The following is a 10,017-nucleotide window of genomic DNA, read 5'->3' on the forward strand; positions in this document are numbered from 1 at the left end:
AAGCCTTATTTCAACCCAAATCAGATCTAAAACTCTTTAGACCTCCTAAACTCATCCTTAGGGTTTTGAAGCAATTCCATCATCCCCAATTCAAAATCAAGAAGCGAACACATCAACGTGATCCTTATGACATAGGTAAGACATTGGCGTCCTCCTTTCTCCTTATAACTCAAGTTTTGGAAAGAGCATCATGTCTAAGCAAGCTTGTCACCTATGTATTTTATCTATACAAGCATAAGGAAGGGTGTGGGTTAAAGGGAACAAGGTTTGGAAGCAAGAATACAAGAGGTATGTAGGGTTTTCGTTTCGTTTTCGGCATGATTTGGTTTAGCTATGTTCTAGTCTTTCTTTTTGATCTTTTAAGAGTTGTTCAAGAAAAATTTCAGCATGTATTGTATCCTCGTATAGTATTTAATTCCATATGTGAAGTATGAAAGAAACTAATTTAGGTTAGAAATTAAAAACACAACAAAAATAAAAAGGGCGAATCGCCCATGTGGCCTATGCCATTCGGACTTTCGTTTGTTCCGTTCCTTTGATGTTTTCATGTATACCTAACGCCCATATGATCCTAATAACTTCATTTAAGATTATATAAGATTAATTATCATGTGTTTATACTTAGATTATTCCTAAATTATATTTATACTTTCACGTCACAAGTTAGCCGCTATGAGTCGACATTACACTCATAACTCTATTTTGTCGATTGTTTGACACTATTGTAGATAATTGGGTCTCCTTTAGTTTGATGTTATCATATTGGCCGGGTATCCATTCCCGTGTATATTGTAGTGCTTGTTGTTGTTTTTGGAGATCATCTAGTTTTGGGAAAACTCTGCCGAAATTTTTAAAAATTCGAAAAGTTGGACAAATCTTGAGTTTCTTGGTTCTAAATTGATTCTAGAGGTATCCTAATGAGTTAATTAGCCTTAATATCTCATGTACATACTCAGTTTCTCCCTAAAATGGGGATAGACTCCTCCGTCCAACTTATGGACGACGAGCATTAGATTGCGTTTGTGATTCTGTTTATGGTTTCCTTTATGATCTCTTGAGTCCATATGATGTTGCCACATGTGTTATGCCTCATACATGCTTACATTGATTATGCTGGGAGGATATATCCTATAATGCCAGCGAGGCCTATTGATTATATGCTAGGGGGATATAGCCCATAACGCCAGCGATACCTATTGATTATATGCTGGGGGAAGATAGCCCATAACACCAGTCGGGCCTGTTGATTATATATTTACCTGCTGGGGGGATATAGCCCATAACACCAGTCAGGCATGTTATATACGTGTATTAGCTACAGTTTGTATTGCATGCCTATACATGAGGCTAGTTCAGATGTACGGTTATCTGATTGGGAGGGGGATATAGCCCATAACACCAGACAGGTACCAGTTATCTCCTGGAATCAAACTCTTTTTACTTTAATCCCAAAAGTAAAAAATCCGAGTATAATTAGTTAATTTCGGCCTATTAGTTTGTGCTTTACGGTGTATAAATTATTACTAAGATTATAGCAAGAATGAAGAAGTATTTGCCTAGTATTATCTCTCCTAACCAATCTGCCTTCCTAGGGAGTAGGCAAATTGTTGACAATATTATCTTAGTACATGAGTTTATACACTTGTTAAAAAATAAGAGGAGAGGGAATCAAGAATATATCCTGAAGTTGGATATGGCAAAAGCTTATGATAGAGTTGAATGGATATATGTCCAAAATTACTTTTGAAAATGGGTTCCCATGATACTTTTGTAAGTTGGATTATGCAATGTATCACAACTCTTAGTTACAGATTTAATCTAAATGGTGAAATTATTGGGGATGTTAAGCCTAGTATAGGGGAATAAGACAAGGTGATCCTTTTATCATAGTACCTATTTATTTTATGTGTTGAAGGACTTTCTAGGCTTTTGGACCAAGCTTAAGTCCAAGGGGAAATACAAGACATAGGCCTAAAAGGGTAAGTCTTATGGTAAACCATCTTTTCTTTGTTGATAATTCCTTTATCTAACGAAACCTAAAAAGTATCAATTTTTTTTGGTCGGTTTGGTTCGATTTTTCGGGATTTTATGAACACTACCTGCAGGCAAAGAAGTGATGCTTAAGTCGGTTCTCTATGCTATTCCTTCTTATGCATTGTCTTGTTTTCAATTCCCCGATAGCTTATGTAAGGAGATTACTACTATTTTCTGACTTTTGACGGGGACGAACCGAGAAAAAAAAGAAACATGCACTATGAAAAATGGCAGGCAAAATCTAAAGGAGGTCTTGGATTTAGGGATTTGAAATCTTTTAACGGGGCCTTGTTGGCTAAACTCGAATGGAGGATTTTGACCCAAGAAGATTCGTTACTTCATAAGCTGCTAAAATATAAATATTTTCAGAACACTTGTTTCCTTAGTGCAGGATGTCCTTCATCAAGCTCTTGGATTTGGAAAAGTATTATTTGGGGCAAAGATTTACTGAAGCAAGGAATTAGATGGAGAGTTGGGGTATGAAGAAAGCATTAAGATTTGGACTGATCCATGGATTCCTAACTCTAATGGTTTTAAACCTCTACAAGGGCAAACACAAGTAGAAACTCAGATAGTATGGAAATTGTCTCCCATCAACCGGCCTAATTTAGAAATACTATCGATTTTGCAAAATGGTGGAATGATTTGTTTCGCAATACATATCAGTATCCAAATTCATTGAGCTACTGAGGTTAAGTGTTTCTCTTTTATGGCAAATGTGGAAATTAGCTAGAAACTCTCTATGACATTGTTGACAAGGCTTTATTTGATTTACATGAATATGATGATGTTTTGCAAGTTTCCCCTATTTTGACTTGTACACCTAATAGGACTAATGATGAAATTTTCTCAAGTGGGGCGAAGCTGGAATTTTATCCAATAGCATATAATATGAATGACAGCTTACATAACTGTACAAAAAGAATGAAATATAAATTTCAATTTTTTGTTGAGTCCGCGGTCCACAGGTTTAGTTTCCTGCTGATGGAAGATTGCTTGGTTTTCCCTGTCACATCAGCTTAATTCAACATTGATCATTCTTAGGTCTAAGATGATACAAAAAGTTTAAGACAGACCCTTTAGGAAGGATAAAAGGACTATAGTAACCACTTAAACAATGATAATCAAAGTTTGATTTCATATCACTAATTACTCCATTTTGACTAAGCCTCTTAAAATATATTTATATGTATGAATGCTTACAAGAGAAGCTCTTGTTTATCATTTGTATAGATTTCCATGAGACAATTCCTGAAACTTTCTCCTAGGTTGTAAAATTCCATGGTCTGTAAAATTGTCTCAAGCTATGTGCTCTAGATGATAGAATCATTCATTAAATGAGTATTCCCTGTTCACAAGAGGTTCTGGTGATGCTATAGTTATCCTACCTGTGACATCATTTTATCTGCAACTGATATTTCTGCTCTCGACTATCTGAGTATAGGTCTATGAACAAGGCTATTGCTGAAATTGGGTTGTCAAAGCTTTTTTCTGATTTTGGTGTTAGTACCTCTCTTCCATTCCTTTGTATTGTGATAGCCAAGAATCTATTATATGAAAGGACAAGTGACAACCATATAGAGTTGTGGAATTGGAACTCAAAACTGGTGAGCCGTGACCAGATCCACTACTCACTAAGCCGGCCTCTAATCGCTTACTGAACCAATTAACAGGCAATCAAGTAATATACTCAATACAATGTAATATCATAATTGAGACTCAAAGTTGTATGAAAATAATCAACAGACATCCATAAGCAACCAGAACCCACTCCCAACAAGTACATGGAGCATCTAAGCAAAACAGAGTCAATCTAGTCAGTAATGCAGCCCAAGAAGCATAATGTGATACAAGTAAAAACAAAGTCAAGGCCTCCCAGCAGTGTGGAACGTGTCAAATGATCAATAACAATAAATCTCAAGCGTCGCAGGATGTGCTTCAAAATCGTACATAATAGTTTGGCAAATGTTTCAACGAAATAAATACCTTATCACAAGAAATAAATAGTTGTCTAACTTCTCTCCGAAAACCCAGAAGGATATAAATGCATAAAACCTAACTCCATTCATTAGAAATAGTGGCGATGACATAATGAATTAGATCATTTTAGTGCCTAAGATATGTCAGGTCCAGGCTCATCAACATTCCAATGTCAGATTCGGACCGGCTAAGCCCAACTAGCAGGCATGACATGACACACCAGTCTATAAACGTTGCATGACACACAATCACGATAGACGTACCGTCCGGTTTCGCAGACCCATCATAGACCAAGTTAAGCATCAACAATTTGGACAGTCACAACCTCAACAGATTTCTAAGATCTAAGGATGTGGTTCCGCTCACTTCTCAACCACCTCTTCCTCTTTAGGCGGGTGGTTAGGCAAGTCCAGTATCTATAAATGAGGGCCAAGGTCATCCTGAAAAGACATTTCAAACCTGAGTTAAGTTTGGTTCCTCTGATGGTGATTGAATGAAATTTGGAAGTCATTCAATTCTTTTAATCCAATCCAAGAAATAGAAATTCTGAAAAATCAGTCAATAAATTATCGACCCAATGGTATGAATGGTAATTTCTAGTTTGATCAGGAAAACTACCAAAAATAAATTTACTAATAAAGGCAACAATAAGTGGTAGAGTTAGTGAAACTTAGCTTTATCTTTGTCACCGTTTGCATTGAGTTGGTCTGAAGTTATTCCCAGTTTCCCACAGTATAATTGTGAGTGATATTTCTCTGTAGGCATTTAGCGGCAATTACATGCTAGTAAAAAACATGGTGTTTAGCCAGGGTATGACATGCTAATGCATTTAACTTTTTTGCTATGTAGTACACTTGAAATAGAGAAGCACGATGGGTAATAAAGCTTGTTTTATTTGAATAAGTAAATAAAGCATCACTCTCCAAACTCATTATTTAAGGCCAATGCAGCACATTTGCCAAAGCTCGATCTATTAAACTTAAATTACATGGCACCAAGTTCAGTAAGGAAATAGAATAGAAGTTCAAATATTTAGGACGGGAAAGTACTACCTGTACCTCTGTCGCTTTATCATAGTTAAGACACCGATGTCTAGTGATGGTAATTCTGTCCTTTAAGAATGGTCCACGCTCTGTCAAAATATTCAGAGCAGTGTATCTATTAGGTTTCTGGAAATTCATGTATGGTCATGATACGATAAACAATCAGATTTGACAAAAAAGATTTAACGCCAAGACACTTCCCACATAAGTGGATGAAAGGAACCTATAAAGAAGGGAAGGAAGGAATTATGTGGCTAGCCATTTTAACACTATGTCTGCCGTAGTTGTAGAATACATGCCTCAATCTCGTTTATGGGACAGTGTGTAATACAGAAAGGGAATGAGAATATATGTTTGCTTTTTAGTTCGAAAGATATATAAGAGCTCTTTAAAGGAATAATTTTATGTTATCTTCCTCTTAGGAAGTGGATAGGTAATGAGAACAGTATGACTAGGACGCATGAATACTTCAAGTTATGAAACTATTTTCTCAAACAATCTTCTGAACATTGAAATTTTTACTGACAGAGAAAATAGCAGCACCAATACTTTAAAAGAAGAATAGTCTGTTTCAGTCTCTCACCTGTAAAGTTGCTCTATCAGTACAACCACGGCAATCTCATGATTTAAGACTAAAGATGACAATTTGACTGATATGTTAGCTCTCTCCCGCAATTGTCTTCCATGTCCATAAGGTCCACCTATGCAAAAGAGTAAGCTTGATGCTCCCTACAAGACAGACAGGAGTAGAATCACACAATAATTCTAGTGTCTATCTTTTCCGAATAGATCCTCATCCTACTGAGGAAAGATGTCGTATTGATCAAATGTTTTTGACAGTAGGCAGCAGACCTTTAAAGAACTTCCATTTCCCAAGGGAGATTTGCTGCTAAACCATGACAGATAATACCATGAACAGAAGACTGTGCCATGATGATGCATCACTCACCTTGTTTCCAGCATCTCCAATTAAAGAAGCCATCTGCTCAGATCCCACATCATGACCACGCTCATCCAACATTACAACCTGGTTTTAAACAGATTAGGGACAGTGAGAATTCAGAAAGAGAAAAGGGGGAGAATGTAACCATTAATTTTGTGAGGGTCAAGAGAGTGCAATTATTGTGTTCCATCTCCCAGAAAATTGATTAATGTTGAGGCATGGAAAAAATACGAAGATATCAACAGCTTCAACAAGAATGAAAAAGCTTCTGAACACCCCAAAGACAGCAAAAAACCCGCTGAACAAAATCATTTAAACCTGCCTGATATCAAACCACTCAGATGTACAATAGTAAAACAAGGTAAAATTTCAGTAAAACTAGTCAAAAATTGCATGCAGCCTAGGAATTCTTTTCACAACTCGAGATATAAATGAATTTTGTTACTCCCTTGGAATTCGCCCCAAACGCAACATCACTACAGGAATCCTGACAGTTGGTCCTCATAGCCATAGGTCATCCACCAGTTAGTCTATTATGCAATTTTATTATATATCAAATTGACTCAATTCCTTTCTCCATCTTTTCACCAATATAAGCATTCCTTAATAATACTTCTTTATGGATTACTTTGTTTCAGCAACCGTCTTCTCCATCCAGGTTGTCACTTCCATTCTATTTAAATTTATACTTCCTCGTGTTGGAGAATCTATCCAAATTTTGTAGAATGTTCCATTTTTTATTTTGCAAATTTTATTCCAAAGTTCTTCCCCCATTTTTGCTCTGAAGGCGAAAAGTGTTGGTGTGAATACCAAAATTCTAGTTTTTAAATAGACCACATTGGTCACTAGTTCCTTCAAGACATGACTAACTATTACTGGAAGTAGCCTTTCAATCATAAAATGCTCGGATAAATTATTTTTTAAATACAATGTATAATATAACAGGGATCGTTTTGTAAGTCAGCTTTATTTAGACAGAATTCTTTCACAACTGTTGTCAGCGCGTGGTCATTCTTCAAAAAGAATAGTTCGGCAACATTTAGTTTTGTCAGTAAGTTATATATCAGTTAATACATAGAAGGTTCTATAAGTTACGAATTAGAAAGAGTAGTGTTCCAAGCAGTTTGTTCAGCTTTCACCTTTTGCAAATTGAAGAGAGTTTTTTGACAAGTAGAAGAAGTAGATCCACACAGAAAAGAAAAACTTTCAGTGAGCTAAATGCTACTGAACTCTTACCCATTCATCAGGCCTGATGTGGCCCATAACAGCCATGTCCTCATGTTCAATTTGAGCCACTACATCACTGTAACAAATGTAAATAACAAGCTTCAAAATTATATTCTGCTTAACAAAATGCTGAAGGTTAAGCATCCAACGGAAGTGAAATTTACAATGTAGATAGATGATAATCAATCAAGCCTCTATATCTACCAAAAAGTACAAAGACTATGAACTAAAGTTACTCAAATATGTCAATATGGCCATTACAGTAATACAACAAAGAAATCCGACTGATTCCATCAGTGGCCCGACGAAATAAAATGAAACTTAAACATAGAGCATGATAGTGATGTGCTGATTTAGATCATAGCTTACTGGTATACAAGTTCAAAACTTAAGCGAGAAGGACCACCACATCTAGCTAGGGTGTGTTTGGTATGGAGGAATTTTTTTTTTTTTTTAATTTTCCCATGTTTGATCAAAATGTTCTCGAAAACATTTTCTTAAGGAAAACAAGTTCCTTAAATATCGTGGGAGTAGGGAAAACAAGTTGCATAAGTGGCATTCCACACTGATTGTCTCCTCCCACCCCACTACCCCGCCCTCCAACCCCTCACCTCCAGCCCCTGCCAACCCACTGACCCTCCTCCCATGCACCCTACCCCCACCCCAACCCCAAACCGGTACTCCCACCATCAACACTCACAGTGTTTGCTTAGATTATACATAAATGCTCCTGAGACAATATTTTTTGCTTACTTACCATTACTTACCAAACACCAGAAAATAAGTAACAAAAAATCACTTACATTTTCCCTAAAAATCTGTCACACAAAGACGAGAATTCACAAATTTTCACCAACATTGCAATTAAAATTTGAAATATACCAACTTGGCAAAAGAAAGGGCAGAATTCAAACACACCGTGCATTTCTGGGATTAGACTTAATCCGTACATCATCAACACTACAATAATGCTTGAGCTTCTTCATATACTCATCAACTATTAGCTGCACCCCTTGTGACCGCTTCTTTCCAACCGTCAATACGCGTATAGGTATTGCTCTCTGTATAAATCCAGCAAAAAATGCAAGCAAATGTACACACATTAGGATTCATGGTTCTAGATTTTAGAACAACAATTTTAAAAGCTATAAATTGGATTCTAAATTTAATATTGGTAAATAGTTAAGGCTAACGTCATTCGAGCTTAGTAGGAGTCCTCTTTTTCGTTTTTTAGCTTAATTAAGAAAAGGAGAGAAATTAAGGAATTCATACCACTGATTGGCCAGCGAATTTGGTCTGCTGCTTTCCTGGATATATTCTAAAATATTAAAACCCAAAAATACACAAAAATAAATAAAATTGTGATTTCTGTGGAAAATTTACGAACCTGACGGAATTGAAAGGTTGTTGAAACCGGCTAGAGGTGACACTGCCATTTTTCAGGTGAAAGGTCTGAATTATCTTATCACACTGATGCTGGGTTTATTTCAGGGAGCATTTTCTTAGTTTAAAATGATATTTTAATGGAAAAAAAAATATTACATTACTATACACTATTTGAAACCTTAACTACTCAAGTTTCAATTTAATTATATAGTCATATACAATTTACCAATTATATACATTATAAGAATTAAATGAGATATCAATTAACTCTTATAATCTCGCTAAACGTACATAACTCACTCCCTCACGTTTCTCTGTCCATACCCCACGATTCTGATACTCTCTCCCTCCGTTAATGCTCTCTTACATTTTATTCAAAAATCTTTTATAATATCTCTCTCAAACTTTCTGATTCCTCTCTCAAAACCCTACGAAATCAGTATCAGTTTCAAATTTTCCTTCCCTTACGATGAAGAAGAAAGGATTTCTAAAAAATAGCCCTAAAAAGCTAATGTTGATGATATTCCTACTTTTGATTTAGGTGTTTTCTCACAAGATTCACCCAAAAAAAAAATAGTGAAATCGAGACATGCAAAATCAGAGACAAAGTCCAAGCTTTCCCCTCATGAAGCTAGGGCAAAAGCGCAAACAAAATTCAAGCATGACAGGGATGCTGGTGAAGTTTCGACATTTGCTAAATCAGTAAAGCGGAAGGGCAAAGAAATTGCTCGTGATGATGATTTCGTCGAAGAAGAAATTATCCCAAAACCTGCAAAAAAAAATCAAAGTTTCCCCTACTATCAAACCTTCAAAAAGGAATAAGGTCAAAAATCTCCTTAAAACATACCCCCAACAGTCATTAGAGAAGGTAAAATTGTAGTACTTATAATTTTTGCTCTTTTTTTAGTTACAAAATCTATTTTTATTCTCATGACTATACCTATTTTTTGTTTTTATATATTTGTAGAAATTTTATCTACATTGTGTATATTTGTTGTTGGTTATCAACTTTTCTATATTTTTATGGAAATTGTAGATTTGTCGTACATTATTTGAAATAATTTTGTTAGGGAATGTACTACATGATTTAGTTGATTTTATTGGTTATTTTTTGTTCTATTTGTAGATGTGAGTTTCATTTTCTGTAAACAAATTGTATATATTATGTTTAGTTGTTAGTTTCTACTTTCTTGCTCTAAACATAAATTTGTCAGTGCATTTGTAGCTTCAATATAATTCAGTTGTAATATATGTATACGGTCGAAGTCGAGCTCAACTATAACTTGGTGGATTAGGCTTGGAACGTGGCGACCAAGAACTGAAGATCGACCTTGAGTCCCGTCGAGCTAAAACCCGAGGTCGAAAAGCCTGCCTTCGAGGAACATTAAGTCTGGCGTCGACCTT

The 10,017-nt window shown here is 35.8% G+C and overlaps 1 protein-coding gene across 6 annotated transcripts; it reads right to left on the reverse strand.

The window, feature by feature from the left end:
- Nucleotides 1-3,916: 3,916 nt before the first annotated feature.
- Nucleotides 3,917-8,758, reverse strand: LOC138903582 (putative RNA methyltransferase At5g10620). 6 transcript variants are annotated; one of them, XM_070191961.1, is made up of 8 exons: nt 8,615-8,758; nt 8,500-8,534; nt 8,146-8,288; nt 7,237-7,303; nt 6,007-6,084; nt 5,641-5,786; nt 5,073-5,146; nt 3,917-4,454 (listed from the first exon to the last, which is right to left on the reverse strand). In XM_070191961.1, exons 1-7 carry the CDS (start codon nt 8,661-8,663, stop codon nt 5,107-5,109), a joined length of 558 nt encoding a protein of 185 aa, XP_070048062.1. In that variant the 5' UTR covers nt 8,664-8,758; the 3' UTR covers nt 3,917-4,454; nt 5,073-5,106. The 6 variants fall into 6 exon arrangements, with proteins under 6 accessions (XP_070048062.1, XP_070048059.1, XP_070048060.1 ...); XM_070191958.1 differs by having other exon boundaries at nt 3,917-4,769; XM_070191959.1 differs by having other exon boundaries at nt 3,917-4,796.
- Between the last annotated feature and the right edge of the window lie 1,259 nt (nt 8,759-10,017).

This window comes from Nicotiana tomentosiformis, chromosome 12 (assembly GCF_000390325.3).
Source record: "Nicotiana tomentosiformis chromosome 12, ASM39032v3, whole genome shotgun sequence".
Lineage (NCBI taxonomy): Eukaryota > Viridiplantae > Streptophyta > Magnoliopsida > Solanales > Solanaceae > Nicotiana > Nicotiana tomentosiformis.